The sequence below is a fragment of the Trypanosoma conorhini genome (genome assembly GCF_003719485.1).
Source record: "Trypanosoma conorhini strain 025E chromosome Unknown Tco_14.4_contig_00021, whole genome shotgun sequence".
Classification (NCBI taxonomy): Eukaryota; Euglenozoa; class Kinetoplastea; order Trypanosomatida; family Trypanosomatidae; genus Trypanosoma; species Trypanosoma conorhini.
The window spans coordinates 308-20,617 of record NW_021704107.1 but is presented as its reverse complement, the minus strand read 5'-3'; the positions used below and the strand labels follow the sequence as shown (position 1 = coordinate 20,617).

General features: G+C 53.6%; 11 protein-coding genes across 11 annotated transcripts, besides 12 other annotated features; 10 read left to right on the top strand and 1 right to left on the bottom strand.

The window, feature by feature from the left end:
- Nucleotides 1-2: 2 nt before the first annotated feature.
- Nucleotides 3-866, top strand: Tco025E_00779 (uncharacterized protein; the record flags this gene model as incomplete). The annotated part of the gene is made up of 1 exon (XM_029367719.1): nucleotides 3-866. A coding segment is annotated over one exon (864 nt), but the record flags the coding sequence as incomplete, so codon positions are not given.
- A 353-nt stretch (nucleotides 867-1,219) lies between these two features.
- Nucleotides 1,220-1,243: a microsatellite.
- Nucleotides 1,244-1,274: 31 nt separating this feature from the next.
- Nucleotides 1,275-1,307: a microsatellite.
- A 394-nt stretch (nucleotides 1,308-1,701) lies between these two features.
- Nucleotides 1,702-1,747: a sequence feature (A-rich).
- A 303-nt stretch (nucleotides 1,748-2,050) lies between these two features.
- Nucleotides 2,051-2,081: a microsatellite.
- A 309-nt stretch (nucleotides 2,082-2,390) lies between these two features.
- Nucleotides 2,391-3,578, top strand: Tco025E_00778 (uncharacterized protein; the record flags this gene model as incomplete). The annotated part of the gene is made up of 1 exon (XM_029367718.1): nucleotides 2,391-3,578. One exon carries the CDS (start codon nucleotides 2,391-2,393, stop codon nucleotides 3,576-3,578), a length of 1,188 nt encoding a protein of 395 aa, XP_029232179.1.
- A 268-nt stretch (nucleotides 3,579-3,846) lies between these two features.
- Nucleotides 3,847-5,892, top strand: Tco025E_00777 (kinesin motor domain containing protein; the record flags this gene model as incomplete). Its single annotated transcript, XM_029367717.1, has 1 exon — nucleotides 3,847-5,892. The coding sequence occupies one exon, from the start codon at nucleotides 3,847-3,849 to the stop codon at nucleotides 5,890-5,892; it is 2,046 nt and encodes a 681-aa protein (XP_029232178.1).
- Nucleotides 5,893-6,017: 125 nt separating this feature from the next.
- Nucleotides 6,018-6,058: a microsatellite.
- Nucleotides 6,059-6,171: 113 nt separating this feature from the next.
- Nucleotides 6,172-6,190: a microsatellite.
- Nucleotides 6,191-6,208: 18 nt separating this feature from the next.
- Tco025E_00776 (uncharacterized protein) lies at nucleotides 6,209-7,084 on the top strand (the record flags this gene model as incomplete). The annotated part of the gene is made up of 1 exon (XM_029367716.1): nucleotides 6,209-7,084. The coding sequence occupies one exon, from the start codon at nucleotides 6,209-6,211 to the stop codon at nucleotides 7,082-7,084; it is 876 nt and encodes a 291-aa protein (XP_029232177.1).
- A 161-nt stretch (nucleotides 7,085-7,245) lies between these two features.
- Nucleotides 7,246-7,284: a microsatellite.
- Nucleotides 7,285-7,601: 317 nt separating this feature from the next.
- Nucleotides 7,602-7,659: a sequence feature (A-rich).
- A 59-nt stretch (nucleotides 7,660-7,718) lies between these two features.
- On the top strand, nucleotides 7,719-9,797 carry Tco025E_00775 (HEAT repeat-containing protein; the record flags this gene model as incomplete). The annotated part of the gene is made up of 1 exon (XM_029367715.1): nucleotides 7,719-9,797. One exon carries the CDS (start codon nucleotides 7,719-7,721, stop codon nucleotides 9,795-9,797), a length of 2,079 nt encoding a protein of 692 aa, XP_029232176.1.
- Nucleotides 9,798-9,985: 188 nt separating this feature from the next.
- Nucleotides 9,986-10,018: a sequence feature (GA-rich).
- A 79-nt stretch (nucleotides 10,019-10,097) lies between these two features.
- Tco025E_00774 (putative mitochondrial pyruvate carrier protein) lies at nucleotides 10,098-10,511 on the top strand (the record flags this gene model as incomplete). Its single annotated transcript, XM_029367714.1, has 1 exon — nucleotides 10,098-10,511. One exon carries the CDS (start codon nucleotides 10,098-10,100, stop codon nucleotides 10,509-10,511), a length of 414 nt encoding a protein of 137 aa, XP_029232175.1.
- A 471-nt stretch (nucleotides 10,512-10,982) lies between these two features.
- Nucleotides 10,983-12,437, top strand: Tco025E_00773 (uncharacterized protein; the record flags this gene model as incomplete). Its single annotated transcript, XM_029367713.1, has 1 exon — nucleotides 10,983-12,437. The coding sequence occupies one exon, from the start codon at nucleotides 10,983-10,985 to the stop codon at nucleotides 12,435-12,437; it is 1,455 nt and encodes a 484-aa protein (XP_029232174.1).
- A 181-nt stretch (nucleotides 12,438-12,618) lies between these two features.
- Nucleotides 12,619-12,639: a microsatellite.
- Nucleotides 12,640-12,701: 62 nt separating this feature from the next.
- Nucleotides 12,702-15,104, top strand: Tco025E_00772 (uncharacterized protein; the record flags this gene model as incomplete). The annotated part of the gene is made up of 1 exon (XM_029367712.1): nucleotides 12,702-15,104. The coding sequence occupies one exon, from the start codon at nucleotides 12,702-12,704 to the stop codon at nucleotides 15,102-15,104; it is 2,403 nt and encodes an 800-aa protein (XP_029232173.1).
- Nucleotides 15,105-15,253: 149 nt separating this feature from the next.
- Nucleotides 15,254-15,289: a microsatellite.
- Nucleotides 15,290-15,489: 200 nt separating this feature from the next.
- Tco025E_00771 (glutathione-S-transferase/glutaredoxin) lies at nucleotides 15,490-16,428 on the top strand (the record flags this gene model as incomplete). Its single annotated transcript, XM_029367711.1, has 1 exon — nucleotides 15,490-16,428. The coding sequence occupies one exon, from the start codon at nucleotides 15,490-15,492 to the stop codon at nucleotides 16,426-16,428; it is 939 nt and encodes a 312-aa protein (XP_029232172.1).
- A 116-nt stretch (nucleotides 16,429-16,544) lies between these two features.
- Nucleotides 16,545-16,575: a microsatellite.
- A 198-nt stretch (nucleotides 16,576-16,773) lies between these two features.
- Nucleotides 16,774-19,242, top strand: Tco025E_00770 (putative inositol 5'-phosphatase; the record flags this gene model as incomplete). Its single annotated transcript, XM_029367710.1, has 1 exon — nucleotides 16,774-19,242. One exon carries the CDS (start codon nucleotides 16,774-16,776, stop codon nucleotides 19,240-19,242), a length of 2,469 nt encoding a protein of 822 aa, XP_029232171.1.
- A 214-nt stretch (nucleotides 19,243-19,456) lies between these two features.
- Tco025E_00769 (uncharacterized protein) lies at nucleotides 19,457-20,095 on the bottom strand (the record flags this gene model as incomplete). Its single annotated transcript, XM_029367709.1, has 1 exon — nucleotides 19,457-20,095. One exon carries the CDS (start codon nucleotides 20,093-20,095, stop codon nucleotides 19,457-19,459), a length of 639 nt encoding a protein of 212 aa, XP_029232170.1.
- Nucleotides 20,096-20,310: the final 215 nt, after the last annotated feature.

The window sequence follows — 20,310 nt, the reverse complement described above, 5'->3', positions numbered from 1 at the left end:
TGAAGGAGCCGTCTGCCGGCAAGGAGCAGGCGCGAGAATACCCCAGGGAGGAGCAGCACGCACTGAAGGAGCCTTCTGCCGGCAAGAAACCTGAGCGAGAATACCCCGGAGAGGAGCAGCACGCGCTGAGGGAGCCGTCTGCCGGCAAGGAGCAGGCGCAAGAATACCCCAGGGAGGAGCAGCACGCACTGAAGGGGCCCTCTGAAAATCTTCGAGGGGCCGCAGTAGGTCACCAAGGTGGGGAAGGAGAGGCTGTGCAAAGTGCATACCCTGTTGAGAAGGAAGCAGAATCAAATCTGCTTGGTGAATCATCCCAAGGGCAGCCGAGAGAGATGGAACAAAAGCCAGGGGGCGACTGCAATGTGGAGGGTCTTCCAGAGGCTGAACGTACTGCGGCAGAGACGGCGGGTAATCGGCCGCAGGAAGGTGCAGCTGGACAGAATGTAGCAGCCAAAACGAAGCCGCCGCGGGCTGTGAGGGCGATTGTCCCGGAAGAACGGACCAAAAACCCCAGTGGGACGTCGCCGTTCATGGGTGTCCCTCCTGTTTCCCCCATCCGACAGTCGCTCTCCTCACCGCAGTCGGAGCGGGGCCAGGGCGACACTGTTGCGAAGCGCCGCGGAGTGACGCCTCTTGGTGACGACAATATCACTCAATCGCAGCAGCTGCCTCTGCCGAAGGTCACCGCTGTGCGGCAGCCGTGGTTTCCCGCTGGTAGCTCCTTGACGGAGGACCACATCCCACTCGATAAGCGTGAAAGTTTCATGAACCGCGCGGACTCTATCAAGGACTTGGAGCGCCGCTCCCGGGAGTCCGGAAGAAGCAGCGGGCGTCATGCGAGTCGGCACGCCACACCGCATGAGTAGAAGCTAAAGTAGGAGGAATACAAATAAAAAGAAAAACAACAACAGCAGAGGACGGGAAAACAAAAAGAATAAAGGGATCTTGCGTCAGGTGTGGAGGGGGTATCTGTTTCAATGGTAGGAATGGCGCCAAAAACTACAAGGCAGCCAAAAAAAAAGGCGATGGGTGATGCGGCAACTGCGTGTTTCAGAAGAAGAATAAAAACAAAAAAAGACACACAGAGAAAAACCGGGGCACAGCAAGGTGGGCGTCCGATGCCTGCTCGCATGCCGGGATGAGGAAAGGAGTTGGGCAAAGTTGCGAAGCGCGACTGGCGGGGGGCTCGAGAGGAGTTGGAGATGAAAACATCCACCAAAATAATAATAAGAATAATAATAATTTTTCCAAGCAGAGTGTTCTCCTTCCAGAGCAAAAAAAAAAAGAAAAAAAACATAGAAAAAAAAGAGGCGAAGAGATTGTCGAAAGGACTGAGGCGGTCGAATTACACGTCTGGGGGAAAAAAACGCACACTTGCATGTACACATAATATCTCTTTTGCTTTCAATATTTTTGTTTGTTTCTTTTGCCTTTTTACGTGCCCAGTCAAGTTCCATCGCATTGGACGTGGTTTTGTTTTCTTTGGGGTGCGTATGCGTGACTGTTTCTGTCTTGCTGTTTTTTTTTTTATGGGGTGCTTCTGCGTCTCTGTCCCCCTTCATCGATCCGTCGTAGAAGATGGAACGAACGGTGGGGGACACGCCCAAATGGAGAGGAAAACAAAAAAGATGATATTAACAATAGGTGAAGCACTCCTCTGCGTATGCGATATCGGTTTTTTCTTCATTACGTAGGAATTCCTTTTTTTGTTTTGTTTTTATTGGTTCCGTTTTAGGCTTTTTTTTTGAAGTTGATTGTGCCAAAAAATGTACATACGCCACGTTTGTCGTACGCGCCCGGAGTGTGTTCGTCTCTGGTATGCGTCCATCTGTGCCTGTACGTGTGTTCCATTGTTGTTTTTGGCTGGCTTGTTTCTTTCTGGGTCTGTCTTTTCCGTTTCTTGTGCGCCGGTGGTGACTGCCGTGGACGAAGCGGGATCGGAAGGGAAGCGGGGATACAGCGAGGCAAAGCGAGGTGGCAGACGCACATCAACGGAAGGTGTCAAAAAGAAAATCATCGGAAATAAAACGAGAGAAAAAAGAAGAAAGAAAGAGAGAGAGAGAGAGAGAGAGAGAGAGAGATGTTTATTGACATGTACGAAGGAAACGGTAATGCACCTTTATTTCTGGATCTCCCCGAGGTCCAACCGTTGCAGGCTGATGTAGTGCGGAGCATTGAGGGAGCGACGTGTCCGCCATGGGCGGTGTGGTGTGGTGGGGCGGGCGGTAGCGTGGCCGGCGTTGCCCCGGCTGCAGGAGCAAGAGAAGTGTATGTGGGAGGAAAGTGCCACATCTTCTTTTACTTTCTTTTTACCTCATCTTGCGTGTATGTATTGGGCCCATTTGCTTCACCGGGCGTAGAAAGGAAGAGGACATGAGCAAACGCGCGCGATGGTGACGACGGCGACGAGTACGACGAACAGTAGCCTCAGTGCCCATGTCTACCGCGACAATCTGGTGTTGATTAGCGGGTTATCCACAGACAGACTCTGGTGGCTGAATTTGCCGTCCTTGCGTTGGCATGAAGAGGTTTGCTCAGGCGTGTTTCCTCCTCCAACGCGGTTTCATGCAACTGCGTTGCATGGGTCGCAGCTTTATCTATCGGGCGGAGAGCCGCACTGCGTTTCCACACCAGGCACCGCGGCAGCTGCGCTTGCGCACGACTTGCTCGAGGTGTTTGTTATTGACCTGCAGGAGCTGCACTGGGGGACGGTGGTGTGCGACGGGAAGCCTCGGAACCGCTCACATCACGCGATGGCTGCGGTGGAAAACGGCCTCATTGTTACGGGCGGGAAACCTTTGCTGGGCGACGCCACCGCATACGAAATCCGAGAAATGCTGACGAGTGGATTCTACGCGATCCACATTTTGGATACCGCGACAGGCGCTTGGCGCGTTTTCTCCGAGCCGCTGTTTCCACCACTGTGGGGGCACACTGTCCACGTGGTCAACAACGCCGCGATTGCCTTCTATGGGGGCTTCGAAGTGGCACTCGAGACGGATGAAACGGGGGAGGAGCTGCCCACCATTGCCGTCAACGAGCACGTTGGATTTCTCAATTGGAGGAGAATGGAATACTACCACGCCCCCACACGCGTTCCTGGCCGTGTGATGCACCAATCCCATTTACGTGGCAACATGCTGTCTGTGCTTGGTGGGCTTTCAGTGGACGAGGCACACCTCGATTTGGTTCCGAAACGAGATGCAATTGAAATTTCTTTGATTACATTTGAAGCTACCCCAATGACGTTTTGTCTGCAGAACTGGCCCCTGGAGCAGATGGCTTCTGTGGAGTACAACCAGCAACTCATTGTATTGAATACATTGCATGATATCTTCGTCCAGCGCTTGCTTGGCGAAGAACCATGGCTGCGTTACAGATGCGACGCAAGCGCCGTGAATACGGCGCCGTTCCCCACCACCGTTTTCACTAGAAGTAGGCGAGAAAAGGGGAGCCAGGAAGGGATGACTCATACGGTGTCTATTCCTTTAGGCGGACCGTTCTCAAAGCCATCCATGTCCCCTCTGTTGTGGACGCTGCTATCGCGTCTTAAATATCCCATGACTGATGTGTGCTAGAAAACCGTTGACGGAGGCAATGACCTCATAGGCGCATGTTCTTTCCTTCCTTCACCGTGTCTTTGGCTACTGATGAGCTGTATCTTACCCCTTTCTTCTTCTTATACGTTCTGCCTTTATTATATTTGTGTTCCTGTTTTATTCTCCTCTTCCTTTTCGCCAATTCTATGTGTTTTGGTGTTGGTCTTGGTGTTGTTGTTTTGTTTGCGTGTGTCGCCATTTGTGTTCTCCGTTTCCCCGCTTCGGAAGGCTCCCAGGCCAGGCTGACATGCCCCTACGGCCAGTGCAATGCTTTGTGCGTGTACGGCCCCTCACTGACAAGGAATTAACGGCGAAGGAGGCGGGTTGTCTCACGGCAGAACCTGAGCAACGGCGCATTCGCGTTGGGGAAACGTACACTCACCACTTCGACGGGGTCTTTCATGCCGCAACGACGCTGCAGCAAATTCGCGACGCCCTCGTGGCGGGGGTGGTGCGAGGGGCGTTGCGGGGCCACCAAGAGGCGCTTCTTTTGTACGGTCCAACGGGTGGCGGGAAGACGCACACCCTGAAGCAGCTGCTGCCCGTCGTTGTCCGCCTACTGCTACATGCTGCCGGCCTGGAGCGCCTTACGTACGAGACGGAAGTCTCAATGGAGTGTGTGGAGCTCTACATGGAGCGCGTCGCGGACCTTTTTGACCCGTCCAAGACCGATCTGCAGCTGCGAGAGTTTCCGGACACGGGTGTGTACGTACGGGGGGCGACAGAGGTGCCTATTCGATCACCGGAGGAGTTCACGCAAGCGTGGAGGAAAGCCGAGTTGTCTCGCTCCTGCACAGCCACCCGCCGCAACGCCACAAGTGCCCGTGGGCACTGTGTCGTGACGTTGAAGGTGAGGCGTCGCCGGAAAGTTCGGGAAGACTACGCGCTGCATGAAGAGGCGTTTGACGGCGACGGCGATTCCTCCTCTCTGGTGACAGATGGCAGGATATACGTTGCCGACCTCGCTGGATGCGAGCGATTCAAAGGCTCCGGTAGCGAGGGCATGCGTCAGGCCGAGGCCGTCACGGCGAACCAATCTCTCTCGTCCCTTTGCAGTGTCATGAATGCACTGGCGGACCCCAAGAAGACACACGTTCCCTTCCGGGACAGCAAACTAACCCGTCTGCTGCAAGAGCCATTGGGAAGAGATGGCAGCTGTTACGTTCTGTTGTGTTTGTCACCATCGGCAGTGTCGTTACCAGAAACACGTCGGGCACTGGCCTTTGGTGTACGGGCCATGTCCATTATGCAAAATACTGCGAGCCGCAAACAAGTCGATCCAGCCACACATCTCATTGAGGTTCAACACTGGCTAGCCAGCCGTGTGCATCTACTAGAGGCCCAAATACGACGCCTGACTTCATCCTCTCATGTAGAGTGCCCTGGATGTATAGAGAAGGCGATTAAGGAACATGACTTGAGGGAAGAGGTAAGGCGTCTGAAGGCGGACGCGTCACATAAAAAGGAGGAATACGATCTTTCACTTTTTCGTTTGCGGAGCGCCCTCGAGGATGCGCAAAATGACGCTGAGCATTATCGCAATAAGGCCTCAAAGACCTTGCTGATAGACGGAGACGCCTTCGAGCGAAAGATGCGTGCCCTCAATGAGTACTGGACAGGCTACGCTGCCTCGCTCCAGAAGGAGCTCGAGAACACGGAGCGGGAAAGGGACGACGCCTGTTCTGAAATACGCGCTCTCTCTGATGAGTTACGACTCCTGCAAACAGGAAGACGTAAAACTGACTTATCAAATGAAAACCGCGATGACATGGAACACATTCATAATATACAGCACGATTATATTAACGACGTTAGTCCACCTATAGATGACAAAGATAACATAGAACGCCAGCGCGAGGGCTTGCAGGGGCAGCTGACGGCTGCGGAGGCGGCCGCCGCCGAGCTGCACTCGGAGAACAAGCGCCTCTCGCACGTGTGCGCGTCACTGCGCGCCGAGCTGGACGCGGCGCAGCAGCGGGCCGTGGAACTGGACGGGCGCAATTTTTTGAGTATGAGGCGGTGCAATAGAGGTGGAAATGCTTTGTATTTTCGAAGTGATGGTGCCGAGGCCTCTATGTGTGGTGGGATGAATCATTTTTGCTGCTGGCGCAGTAAGCTTTCTTCGGCCATTGAAGAATTGAGTGGGATAACACGATCCGAGGGTGGCGATGTAAGCAATGGGTTGCCGTATGATGAAAAGTTGAGCGTAGATGTTTCGAATGTGCTGGCGCCAGAGGTAGTTTCAGTTGATAGCACAGTTGTCGCACTGAGGGATATTGAGGCTGTGTTGTAGGCGGAAATCATTGTGGTTCTGAGTGAGTCGTGGGGCGTTTTGTATTCCTTGGTGAAGGGTCGGGGGAAGGTGGAGGGTATCGCAGCTCTTTATTTTTGCTGCGATTGTTTGTCTGCGAGTTCTTTTGCGTGTGTGTGTGTGTGCTGGGTGGGTGAGTGGGGTTTGTTAACTCTTCTGTTGTTGCAATGAAGCTCCTGGCGGTGGGGGGTTTGCGTGTTCTGGTCGTGTTGTCTTCTTCCTTAGGGGTGTAGTTCTCTTCCTGGCTGTCTTATTCTACGCTGTTGTTGTTGTTGTTTTTTCGGTCGGTTAGTGAGCGATGTTTGGCTTCCGCGATGACGCTCTCACCAGGGAGTTCTTGGTGCACGCCTCCATTCGGGATGATGCCCCGCAGCGGCTGCGGCTGAAGGTGCAGGATCCCCTCTCCGCAGAGGACATGCTGCAGCAGATTGCCCGACAGTTGGTGGAGCCGACGACCTCCATATCTGCAGAGGCGCCGACGCGCATGCCCATTTCGCTGGACTCTCACCTGCTTGCCTTCAGTGCCGAGGAGAATTGCTTTGTCCCCGTGGATGGCAAACCGGCCGACATGCTCAAAGTTTTTGCCCACCTGCTCGTACATCCATTTAGTGCTGTGCCGTCGCTGGTGCCAAGTGCCGCCGTGTCTCGGAGGAGTTCGTCTAACAGCGTCACCCTCTGCGCCAGCGCAACAAACGGCGGCGCCGGTCTCAAGGGGGCCTCGCCGAAGGATGGATGCTTCCTCTCAAGGAACTCGACTTCCGCGGGGACGCGGCGCAGCGAACCCTTTGGACAAACCTTCCGGCTTTCGCCATATCGAACGGATGAGTTCTTTTCGCAAACGTTGGACCAGATGGACGGCTCGGATACGTACAGGAAACGGAAGAAGCTGCCCCTCACACTGGAATGTATGCTGAAAGTGGTGGAATTTCTTCTTAGTGAGTACAGCGCCCGAGCCGCGGAAGACGTGATTGAGCCGACGGAGAAGAGTGTATGGGGCCTTATTGAGGACATAGCTAGCCGCAATGGTGGTGTTTCCACCCGATCGCTGGATCCAGTGATGCTGGACGCGTTTATGGAGACCATTCTATGTGGCATAAGCACGGGTCGAATCCAGCGCACCTCTCGCCGCCAACTGCCCTCAAGGTCCGCTGAAAAAAAATATGTAGCGATGTGAAGTTTGGGCTTTGCGACCATCCCGATTTCGTTGAGAGCTTGCGAAAAAAAATATATATTTTTTAAGTAAGTTGCCTGTCACCCTACTTTTTAGTTCTATTTTCTCTCACGTGTACGTATTGATGTATAATTTTTGTCTTGTTTCCCATCTTCTTCGTTCGCTATGCATATACACATGCATATTTATATAGCAGATATGCAACAAAACGAGAGAAGTGTTCATAGCAGTGGCTCTTCTCGTCTTACCTCTGAGTTACTTTGGGGGGACAAGGCCCCATCACGGAAACTACGTGGGCCTTCTGCGTGGGTACTCTTCGCCAGTGTAGGCCCCAAAGGAGCCAGGACCGTGTTGGTTTGTTGTTCCATGACGTACGTCCCGTTTTTGTCGGGGCCTTGTCTCCTATGCGTCAAATTATGTAGGTATTGCGTATCTACAAACATATATGGATATATGCTTGTGTTGATGCATTTGAACATTTGGGCGCTTCATTTTTTGCAAACGAAGGAGGGTGCCAGAGTTTTTTTTCCTGTTTTTTTTTGTTTGTTTCTTCTTCTTTTCCTTTTCTGTTGCTTTCTATCCTGCCTTGCGAGCGGTGTGACAGGGGCGCTGCTCTCCAGCCTTCCTCCGGGTTCAAATGTCGGACGCCTTCATTTCGCCACAGGCACTGAAGCTCCTCTTGGATTCAAAGGTGGAGTCGCGGCAAAAAGGGGCTCGGGATGTGGCGGCAAAGACTGCTGCCGTTTTTGAAAAATACCCCTCCGCAGAGGCGTATGACATTGTCACGCGGGAGCTGCGCGAGGCGGAAGTGAGTCTTCTCAGCGTTGCCGCGGCGACGTATCGCAGAGGCGGCCTTGGCGCCGTGCGGGCCATTGTGGGGTCCCTGCCAGAGCGAACGCATCCGCGCGAGGTGGTGTCGCTGCTTTCATCCATGGTTTTTGAGAGCGTGACGGACGTTGACGCAGCAGTGCGACTGGCGGCCCTTGAGGCGGCGCATGCGCTTGTCCGCCAACTCCAGTCCCAGTTGCTGGAGGTGTGCTTCATGCAGGTGTTTTGGGGGCTGGCCTCTTGCGTCAACGACCATGACGGGCGCGTGGCGCTGCTGGCCGGGGAGGTGTCGTTGTCGCTGCGCGAGGTCATTACGGGCAACGAGTCGTTCAAGCTGCAAACCGACCTCTTCGTCGCGTTCGTCACGGAGGTGCTGGCACCGTACAGCAGCGCAACAAGCAAGGAGCAGGCGCTTGACCTACCTCTTCTGAATTGGTGCTTCGCGTGGATTAGTCACGTGCTTGACCTCCCCGGTGATGAACTGATCCTCCTTCTTTGGAGGTTTCTGAAGCCGCTGTTGATAATTTCCGGCAGGTGCGGGGGAGGGGAGGTGACGCGGCTTCTACAAAAGTGTCTTCGCGACACACGGGAGGCCTTTTCGCGGCACATGAAGGTCCAACTGGATAGCTTGCTCTCGATTGCTGCCGAATGCGTGGAGGAGGCGCAGGTGGCGCTGACGCGGAAAAACGCATTAGAATGGATGTTCGAGTTGCTGAACTTTGGCACAGACGAGCTGGTCCATCTTATTCACAGGGCCGTCGCGGCCTCCTTGTCGCAGTTGGGCTCCAAAGACCTTGAAACGCGACTGGCGGCCCAAAATGTCAACCACAGGCTCATGCAGATTGTTGCCTTGAGGCAGGTTGGGACGAGGGATGTCCCGTACGACGCGGTGTTGAGGGGTGTGACCTCACAACTCACTGGTCGAGGGAATGAGGAGTCGCGGGTGGCCGCTCTGGAGTGGATCGCGCTCGTGCTTCACAAGGATGCGGCTGTCGTGGAAAGTGGTTTTAGTGAGACATTTGAAACTGTTCTGGTTCTACTGTGTGACCAGTCGGCTCACGTGGTTCACAAGGCGATCGAGACTCTCTGCCTCATCTCCGGTGAGCACAAATTTGACCACTTTATTTCGCGGCTTGTGGACCTCTTTCACGCCAAGGCCGACGTGCTGCTGCCAAAGGCACCGACAATCATCAAGCAACTGCAGCTGCGATACCAGGGTGAGGACCTGAGCCAGTGTGAGAAGTTGTGCCTGAAACTTTCAGCGGTGCTTTCGGTGCATGAGGACAAGCGCTTTTTGGAGAAGGTTGTCATCACGCTGAGTACGATGGTGTTGACATCGAGAGAGTTTCTCCCTCTGCGTGAGATACTGAATCGTGGGGTGGGGGATGAGCGGGCTCGCACAACCCTTGTTGGGATGTATCCGTGTTGGCGGTACAACACTGTGGCGGCTCTTTCCCTTTGCCTGCTTTCGCGCGCGTACGAGCACGCCTTCCAGCTGATTCAGTTTATGGGCAGCCTGGAGATGTCTGCGGCAGCACTTCTGCAGCTGGAACGGCTTGTGCGCCTCATAGAGTCTCCCATATTTGCCTACATTCGGATCTCGTTGATGGAGCCCTCAAGGTGTTTGCCGCTTGTTCGGACCCTCTTCTCTATGCAGCTCATCCTACCGCAGGGATCCCCGCAGCAGTCCCTGCTCTATCGTCGACTGAAGGTAATTCCAAGCCTCGTCACACTTGAGCGCGAGTCGCAGGCACGTGAGGCGAGCAAAGAGGAAAGCCCCATTGACTGGAACCGACTGCTGCAGCTGAGCAAGGAGGCGCAGCGGTGCGTCTCTGACTTTGAGCGACGGCTTGCCCTCCAGCGGTTGGGGGATACGGGCTTGCCGTGACGCTCGTGGGCCCGGAGTCCGTCGTGCGCACGTCTCTCAACCTCCGTGTTCCCTTGCGCCGTCTCCCTGCGCGTTGCCAGGCGCCCTCGTTCTATTTTCTTCGCTGCCACACTATTTGTGTTTTCGTTTGGCTGCCACACGGCATACATTTTTCCCGCACAGGAAAAACACACTCACACACGTAACTGCTCGCTCTCTCTCTCTCTGTTTTCCTCTCGCTCCTTTTTTCCTTTTTTTGCCCTCCGAGGTCCTCTCAGGGTTGTACGCGTAGTCCAAAAAAAGAAAAAAGATCGACAAGAAATGTCCGCCACCGCTGCCGCGCAACAAGCCATTCCGAAGGCCTTCCCCAAGTTTCTCTACCGATATGTGGGGAACGAGAGGCTGTTTCGGTGCTTGCAGCCATACGAGAAGTATTCCGTGGTGGCCTACCTAAACTCCGCGTACAACGTTGCACCTATAATGAAGGCGTCGCTCAGTGTCGTTCCACTTTACGGCATCTTCGTTGGAAACCCCCCGGCGGAGAAGATTGACTTCAATTCCAGTGCCGCCCTCACTGTCACGGGTCTGCTGTGGTTTGTGTATGTCCTTCTTATTACCCCGCAGAACACCGGAACCCGCGCACTCTCCGCCTTAAACTTTGGAATGGCCTGCGTGAATGGGGTCAACTGCTACCGTTACTTGGCCTACAGGAAGTCCAAGGCACTGGAGATGTAGCGGCGTCTCTGCGCGTCACACACTTTTTCCCACGCAACAAAAAACGACGGTGATAAATGAGACTAAAATAAAATTAAAGCAGAGAGTTAATTTCTTTTTTCTTCATAATCTGCAAGCGCAACTTGTTTTTATGTTTAAATAACGCAAAAAAAAAAAAACTATGCTTCTAGGAACTATGGTTTTTTTTCTCTCCCTACTTCTTGGCTTTAAGGAGGTATAGCGCGCGCGTAGTAAGGACGGTGTCAGGCAACGGAAGTTGCACGTTATCCCCGGTCGCTTGACGGGATTGTACGCTTATAAACATTTCTGCGTTATCTCCATCTCTCCTTTTTTTTTTCATTTTCTCTTCATTAGGCAAGGAGACACCATCACAACTTGGGAGTGCCTCATAGCATTTTTTTTTATCCTTTTATTCTTCGCGTGTGCGCCTTTCTGTGTGTGGGTGTGTGTTGTAGGCCTGAGGGGGCGGCAATGAGGCGGTGCGCACCGTGCTTGTCTTCTTTTCAACGCCTCCCTTTCGGGCGTCGTTCGACCGCTGGGGGCATCAACCTCAATCGGGGCCTCTTGAGTGATAAGGAGCGGGGAGACCCGTTCACGGACCCAACGGTGTATCGCAGCAGGAAGAGCATTGCGGCCATGGACAAGGTCTCACGCAAGACGGAGCGCCTTCGCAGGGAAGAGAAGCAGAGGGAGGAAATGAATGCATTGGGCGTTGACTCACGGATGGAGAGAGAATTGGCTAGCGGTGCCGCGCAGCCGCTGCAGCAGGAGGCCATCGCTGCCGCCCGTGTGATGGATGAAGAGGGAATAACTTCGTCTGCGCCGGGCGGCGAATACACGACGGCGCTGCGACGCTTGATGGAGAGGGAAGTAGACCGCCGGGATCACATGATGGATAAGTTCGGTCAGCCACCGACGGCCAAAGAATATCATCGCTTGTTCACACAGCTGCGACGCGCAGACGATGAGGCGGAGGCCATTGAACGACACCAAATGCGTCTAGTAGAGGAGTACGGGATATATCCCTCCATGCGTCTGGATGCCTATATGCTGGATGATGACACGCATTTTCCGGACTGGGTGAATGCGTTGCCGTACAGTATACGAGATCGCGTGAAGTACGGGTCATTGGGGCTCACCGAGGAGGATGAGGCTCTTCGTGTGACACTGGGTCGCATGCCGTTGGATAGGCGGCGACAAGAGTGGGAGAGGCAAAGGAAGGCGAGGGAGTACAAGGCGGCAAAGGAGGAGACGTTAACATTGGCAGAATTGCGAGATGCTCGACAAGGCAAGCGACGGTTTCACTGGCTGCAACGAAAGCGTCAAAAGCGGGCGTCAATGCTGCGACGACTCGCATTGCGCAAACCAGATGCATATGAGTTGTGGCCTTCAAGTGTGGTGGACTATAGTCAGCGCATTGCTTTTATTGCGCAGCACGTGGAAAATGGCGTGGACACAAAGGGGCAGTGGCCCTTGGACCCGGAGGAGCTGGCACGTGCTCGGGTGCGGCGCAGCCAGGAGGAGGCCGAGCGCACGTTCCTGTTGAACGCGGAGGAAAAGAGGGCGCTCAAGCGGACAACGAAGGGCGGCAGCAGCAGCAACAACGGCATTATGCAAATGCTTCGTGCGTTGGACTCACCAGAGAAACCTTTTAAGCGTGTTTCTCGTAAGGTCTACGCCAACCGTGTGAACGCCATTGTGCATGGCGATCAGGATGAGTATGGACGCAAGTATCGTAAAATGGAAAGCCGCGCCAAGCGTCGGATGCGGCCGTACGAGTCACTGGGGGAGATTGCACTCTCAAAGGAGGTGCGGAAGGAGCCACGTGTTTACTCGAACGGTCTGAACCACACCGATGACGAACACTGGCCGAAGCACACCAAATCTTGGGCGGATGGCATGCCTTCCACACGCTACGCCGCTTGAGGACCTAGTTTTTTTTTTCCTGCGTGAGGTATAATATACAAGGCTACTTTTTTTTGTTGGCGTGGGCCCGTCGGAAGTAGTCCCCCCGAAAGAGGGTTCTTCACTGCCACCGGATTCTGTTTTCTTCCTTTTATTTTTCTTGTCAAACATTTCTCCCCGCAATAGAGGCAAAAAAAGGGACATATATATATATATATGTATAGGGCCGGACACGTAACTGATTGGTAGTGTTTGTGTGTGTATTGGGAGGTTTGAGGCCGTGCAATGTCGGCGTCGAAGGTACTTCTTGCTGATGGGACGGAAAGCGTTTTGAGCCGAGGCGAGGCGTACTGTAGTTTGGCGCGCATCAGCAACACTGTTTGGGCTCTGCGTTCATGCGGAGAGTACGTCGACGCGCTTGATTTCCATGACGGGGAAGTGCTGGACTCGGTGCGCCTGCCCGAGCGATGCGGAACGATTCGGACTGCCGCGAATAAATTATGGCTTCTCACACACACTGGCCACATCATCGTTTGTGACGCGAGTGGTGTGTTGATCGGCGTGCTTAATGCGGGCGTGGGACAAATCGAAAAGTTGCACTCCTTCGCGAGCTGCCCTTTGTTTTTTGCGACAAGCCAAAAAGGTGCCTTCCAGACCTGGAATTTGGAACAACTCGCGGTGCAACGTGTGTTCCCGTGTGAGGGCGCCGACATTCTTGTGGTCCTCCCCGTTAACTCCGAGGGGTTATTACTGACGCTACAGGAGGACCGCGTGGCACTCTGGGGCGAGGAAGTCTCTTGTCCTGTGTGTGTGCACCCCGTAGAGTCTGCTGCCGCGGCTGTGCTTGTGAGCGCAGAAAGTGAGGCGGCACATGCCGACACCTGCTGGGTAGGGGGAAAGCAATGGATAACTGTATTTCGTATGGTGAAGAACCCTACGGGTAGGCTGGCTCTCAAAAAGGAGCGACTAATTCCATGCGCAAGGGTGCAACAGCTCGTGTCAATTTCCTTAACGCGCGTCGTGTCGTTTGACGCAGAGTTTTTAGTAACAGTCTGGGATTCCTGCAGCTGCGCACCTGTAAGGCTTTTCAAGGTTGACTCCGCGATGGGCATCGGGCGTGATGCTGTTGTGCCTGGCCTTTTTTTTACCGGCGTTGCTCGTGTGGCGAACCTTTGGATCCTGTGTGGGAACTTGCGCCTTTCATGGGCAGATCAGGGGGTGGGCGATGAGGAAATACAGCCAGTTGCCTCGGGGATGGCGACATCTACGGTGCTTCGGGGCGAGAACGCACACCTACGCAAGAAGAATGCCTGTCTGTTCGAAATGATGGACACGTATCGTCAAAAGCTAGTGGAGATTGCCTCTAGCCCCACCAGTGACAGGGCGAGCATGGCCGCAACGATGCTTGCGCTGGACAGGTGCTTTGCTGAGCAAGTGTCGGCGCTCCGGGCGGAGGACGATACACCGCATCGTATGAGTGGGCAACTAGGTCTGAGGGACCAGGTAGAGTACTGGCAGGAAAAGTATAAGGTGGAGAAGGAGCGCAACGGGCTACTGTTGTGTGATCTTCGTTTGGCCGTGGATCGCCTGAAAGAAGGTGGTTCTGACTCGACGCTTAACGCGCAGCTGGCCCACCTTTTGGCCCTAAATACCGCTTCTCAGGCGCGGGAGCGTGAGCTTCGTAGCCGCTTGCTTGAGTTGGAGGCACGGCTGCACCAGCTAGACAAGGTGGGGGGCGGCGGTGTCTGTCGCCCGCACGATTCGCAGGAAGACAGTCGCCGTCAACACACCCGCGTCCATGAACTCCAGCAGGAGCTCCAATCTGCGCTGGAGGCCAGCGAGGAGGCTGCGACGGCGCAGCGAGAGATCTTAAACCTAACCGGTGTGCTGGAGGTATTGGAGAAGTCCCTGCAGGAGGAACGTGGCAAGGTTGTCACCCTCACTAGGCATATATCTATGCTGGAGCGAAAGGACGAAAAACTGTTTCATACGCTAACTTACCTCCAAGAGGAGCTCAATAAGGCACATCGGGAAAAGGACGAATGCATCGAAGTATTGAAGAGAGATCGACTTGAAGCCGACGAGAATGAAAGAAGAGCATCTTTGGCGCTTGCAGAAACTCGAGAGCAGTTGCATTTGTTGTGCCAAGAGATGGCGAAGGTGGAAAACGACAGGCACCTGGCGTCAGCGGTTTCTCTGCGGGACACCGAGATTGAGGGGCTTAAGAGGCAATTGGAGTGCGTAAAAGGGATGCTTTCAATGCGGCACGAGGAGCGCCGTGCAGTTAGCACCGCATATGATTCAATGGTGGACATTATACAGTCAATGGGGCAAGAATCTCCGTTAACGCTACTTGTGAAGAGGCTAGAGGATATTGATACACGCTTGGGCCATCTGAGCTCTTCGGCACTAGCGTGCATGGAGAGGGATGATCAGCTCGCTGTAAGAGACGATGAAATCCGTGTTTTGAGGAATCGTGTGCAGTCGTTGGAAGACAGTGCACTGCGTGTTTCGTCGCTGTTTAAGCACATTCCTTACAGCGTGGAAGGTGTCGAATCGCTGCTGCTGGAGCTAAACGAGTACCGGCAACGCTACGGTAGGAGTGAAGAAATTGAGGAGCTGGTGGCCTTGCGCTTGTTGGAGTTGGCGGCGGCACGCGACGGCGACAACTCCGCGGAGGAATCGTAGCACAACAACCACTGGAACCAGCCGATGTGGAATGTACTGCTGTGTTTTTTTTTGCTCCTTTTTGTGGTTATTTTTTTTATTGACTTATTTCTTTTTGTGGCTGCTCCCGTATCGTGTCTTTTGGTGTTGGTCTGCCCTTTACATTCGTGTATATAAATATATATATATAAATATATATATATATACTGCGGTCACGACGACGGCTTCCCTGTACGACATCGTGCGTGCACTCGCTGAGGGGCCACCCTTCGGCCTGATCAGGACGTTGCTGCTGCTGTCTGCATAGGCCCTGCTTCTCCTCTTTCCCTTCGTTCCTTTTTGCTGCGCCGCCGCGGCGGCCGTCTGCGGTGGCCCGTGTCTACAAATTAGTTGCGTCTCGCAGGAGATGGTTTTTGGTAAGGGATCTGTTGGCCGAAAGTTGCTGGGGGTGACGGGCCTGGTTGGCTCGCTGGCGCTCGGCGGTGGCTACTTCACGTATCAGCGAAGACTGAAGGAAAACCGCAGCTGCACGGCTGAGGAGTTCAATGCGGCACAAAACCAGGAGGAACTGTCGTGGGCTCTCGCACACCTGAAGAATCCGAAGGAGCACCCACAGCTTGTGCTCTATCGCTATTCTACCTGCCCCTTTTGTGGGATGGCAAAGGCCTTCCTGGACTACGCCAAAATTCCCTACAAGTGCGTTGAAGTGGAGCCGATGTTGAAGCGGGAGATTTCCGCCTTTGCGTACAAAAAGGTTCCACAGTTGCAGTTCAACGTGCACGGACACAATGGCCCCATCCTGGCGGACTCTGAAATTATCGTCAACACCCTTGCACAACACGTGGGTATGGGGAAGCAGCTGAAGGATCCGGAAATCACGGAGTGGCGGGCGTGGGCGCGTGGGCCGATGGTGCGTCTTTTGACCGTTGACTTTAACTCGTCTCTTTACAGAGCATGGAGTGGTTACTCGTACATCAATGACATTGACACCATCCCGTATGCGAACAAGCTGTTCTTAAAGGTGGTGGGTGCACCGGTGATGTACCTTGTGGCACAGTACGTCACCAAGCCCCGTCTCCTTAAAAGTGGACATCTGCGCGAGGGGGAAGATGCAAAGGAACGACTCCATGGTGAAATAAAAACATTTGTTGAGAAGGCTCTGCTAGATGGGAAGAAAAGGTTTCACGGCGGTTCCAAACCAGATCTTGTGGATCTAGACACATATGGCGTTCTCCAGTCCGTTAGGGGGCACCGTGTGTACGAGGAAATTGTCCAGTCGACAGCCATTAAACCATGGTTGGATGGGATGGATGAGGAGCTTGGCCGCGTGAGCCGTGCTGCGTAGGAAACTTGCAGACTCTTCTGCAACAGCAACGACGAGTATGAGGGGAGGTCAGTGGAGTTGTATGTGGAGTAGCAGTAAGCGTGGCTAATCCGCGTTTCAAATTGTTACTTACACCAATACAAATAAATACATATATATGTATATATAATCTCTGTACGCACCTCTATGGGTCTACGGCTATATTTGAAATACTACGATTGTTTTTATTGTCCACGTGGATGCTGCTTTTAAGGCATTTGTACATGTCTTGTTTGCATCAGCCCTCCACTATTTTTGTCGCCTTTTTTGCTGCCTTTGCCTTTCCGTTTCACTGAATGCAGTTTTTCGACTAAAAGTTCTGTCCTCATGCAGGCCGGCAGGTGCCCTCGCAAACGCTGCGCCGTAGGCGTAAAAAATGGCCTGCAGATTGTATTTGTGACACTTCCAAAACCCCCGGATCCACCGCCTCCAGTTGAAATTGAGCCGCTAATGTTTTTTGAAAACGTGCCCCCACCACAGGCACCGCCCGTTAGTCAAAGCGCGGCACGCGCAGCAAACAAGTGGGAGAGAGGCTGGGTCGTAGTGCCGCTTGTGGTTAATGGCAACGGGGAGATGGAGCGCTGGCAAAGTGTTGGCAAGGGCGAATTTTCTAGTCTCAAGGAGGCGTACGAGGCGTGCGGTCCTTTTGAATTGCTCGCAGAGTACCTGGCCGTCTTCGGCTGTACACTTCTCGACAGGATCTATCTCTTGGTTGCAACGAGGGTGGAGGTGATTGCCTCCCTGCCGTTTGGCGGCGCCATTCAACGCGTTCTCTCGACGGAATGGGTGCCGCTGCGTATTCCAGATGCAGTGCCGCTTTGTCTCTTGCCGACGGACAGGAGCAGGCTGGAAGAGTTCCAGCACTACTCGTATGAGCGCGGATACTATTACTCTGACGACGCCGACCTCAGTTATCCATTTCCTTTTTTGCCACCTGCAGTTGCGGCGGCCCCCACGCTTCACTGCGACTGGTCGGAGCACCTGCGACAGCCGTTCCGTCCACACGGCCTCTCTGAGGGCTGCTCAGTGCTGCTTCGCGGCTTCGCGGAGGAAGCCGTCGTGAAGCTGAAAAACGGCTCTCCTCTTCACATGCTGCTGCTAGGTCGTCAGAACAACCTGAACCCCGGCCCAAGGTACCTCGGACGTGGACTGAACGGGAATAACGCCGCGGGAAACGACCACTTTTACGAATACGTCTTGTGGAGGTCAAATGAGGACGGCTCCGTCTTCTTTGCACGTCATACGATACTCCGAGGGACGATCCCCGTGCACTGGTCCACACAATTCCATAGGGCCATGGGCGAGCCTTCAATGGTATTTAGCCCGAATCGAGAGGAAGTCCTACGAGGCTGCGATGTATACTTTGAGTTTGTGTTTCGTCAGTTAGCATCCCTTATAAGGTACGACACGGGAAACGCCCTTCTAAATGCCGCCCCCAAACTGCGTTGCGTGAGTTTACTTCGGCAGAACCCTCAACATGGCGAAGGTGTTTTGGCCAGGCACTTTTTGGATGCGGTGAGGAAATCGGATGCCGTGGTGAGTCGCCTTTTCCACGACGCCCAACTGGACCTTGTGCACCTTGATTGGCTGAATCTTGTAAAAGACTACGGCGTGGATGTCGTCACAAGGACGTTTTGGGAATCGATCTTGGAGTTTTTGGCTCCGCAGGGCAACGAGGCACTCGCCACGGTGGGTGTATTACACTGTGACGGCAGCGTCACGCGGAGAAGTTGCCAACGACGCTTCTTGCGGGTTAATTGCGCAGATTCTTTGGATAGAACAAACCTTGGGTGCTTCTTCACGTGCTTTCAGGCATCCATCTCCATGCTGCGTTCGCTGGAAATAGGGTTGGACCAGTTTGTGGATCAAACTCCCTTGCCCCCTCTACAAGGACAAGACGACGCCAGTCAGTGCAGACTCTCTTCCTTTTCCTTGGGAGGGAACAAGATGACAATAACTCAACCGTTTGTATGCACGTGGTATGAGGCCCGCAATCCGTCACTGTGCCCTGTGGCGGTTGTTCGGGCCCTCTCTGAACTCTACGTGCACAATGGAGATGTTGTCGCGCAGCTGTATACGAGCTCGGCGGCAATGCATAGTAACCTTTTACGAAGTATTTGCGGTTTAAGGTCTACGGCGCACAACGCGGTGATAGCAACCCAGCGACGGTTTGAAAATGTGTTTGAGGATCGAAGCAAATTCAGAAGCCTTGAACTTTTACTGGGGAGAAACAAGGATATTCACTTCCCCTCAATGAGTCAGTCCTTTCTCACGCGTCCTGTACCACTCCAGTATTGGACGTGTGCGCTGATAGCGATGGGCGTTCCTCTCTTTGTTTCCTCGCTCGATTTGGCTGAGGCGGTACGACAGGCAGTGGAGGAAATTTTCTCCCTGAAACTCCCAGCTTGTGGCCTCGCAAGTAACTCGAGTTTTGCGCAGGGTTTTTGCATATCCCTGGCCGAGGATGAGGTCGCATCCCACAAAGAATTTCTAACGGCAGTGGGGCAAGTGACATTTGAGCAGCCGCCGCCCATGGCAGAGGACGACGGCGCCGTTCTCCACGACAATGAGCGAATTGCCGTGATTGAATTTGACCACGACCGCTTTGACGCGTCCCATGTTCAACGGTTTCTCCAGGCGAGAGAGACCCTGCGGGTGCTAAACTGCAGTGTGACACTTGTCCCATACACCTACCCCATCCAGGGAACTGCCGAGAATTCCGCAGGTCTCGTTAAGAAGGCGGCTAACTCCTTGCGAAGCGGCCTCAAGAACTTTGTGAGAGGGCTCAATTCATGAGACTCAGCTAAGCACCACATGTGTTATATACGTCTCTCCCCACACGTATACATTATACTTCATTGTTGTTACTGCCATCGCAGGCGAAAATTTTTTTTTGTGCCTAACTTCCTCTTGCTCATGCGAACAAACAAACAGATACACACACACGCTTTTTTTTTTCCATGACCGCTCCCAGTATATTGCAGTTGACAGCACGGCGTCCAGCTTTATTTCATATCTCTACCTTTTCCTTTTTGGGGCTCTGGAATTTCATTACACAACCTTCGCGAGACTTTCTACATGGTCTAACTGTTTCCAAGAAGCACCGGGTGAAAGAAGGAAGTTGCCGCTGCCTCCTAAAGTAACTGACAGCTGCTTCAAGGGGGAAGTGCGACAGGAGTCTCTGATGCCTACTTTTCCTCATGATTATATTTTTATCCCGCTGACTGAGCAGAAGAAGTTTGGGAAAGCTCGCAGCGCGGATGATGGGAAGTGGACCGTTTTGTGGTTGATATTTCGTTTTGGCATTCGCAAAACGTTTCACAATCAAGAAATGCGCGGTGATGCATCCCACATTGCCCTCACTTCTTTCACTGGCGCCTTTGAAGTTGTCACGGAGGAATCGTCTTGGTAGGTGCGTATGTGGGCGTCGCTTCTCCTGATAATTCTGGCTGCACAGCGGAATTCCTAGTGATCCTTTCCTGCTGGCGAATTGCTTAACACGGCGCGAAAGTTCTTCTGGGGAATGCATTGTGGTTGGCGGCAGATTGCCTTGCTTTTTTATCGTGGCCTTCCCGCGACTCCTCCGGCGGCCTCTGTTGGCTGAAGGCGCCCGCTGCCGCATCAGCGGAGCTGCGTGCTTGGGCTTCATCCCCGCATCGAGGAAAGACGCCGCTCACACTTTCATTCGCGCGATAAACGGCGAGTTGATTTGTTGCCAACAAATTATCGTCAGTATGTGTTGTTCTTTTCGAATGCCATCAACTGCTGCTGCCTCTGCAGAAGAGAAGAAACCAGTTTCAGGCCGCCCTCCCTTTTGCCCCCGATTCATTGGTGTGGTGGTGGGAGGGTATGCCTTGTGCAGTG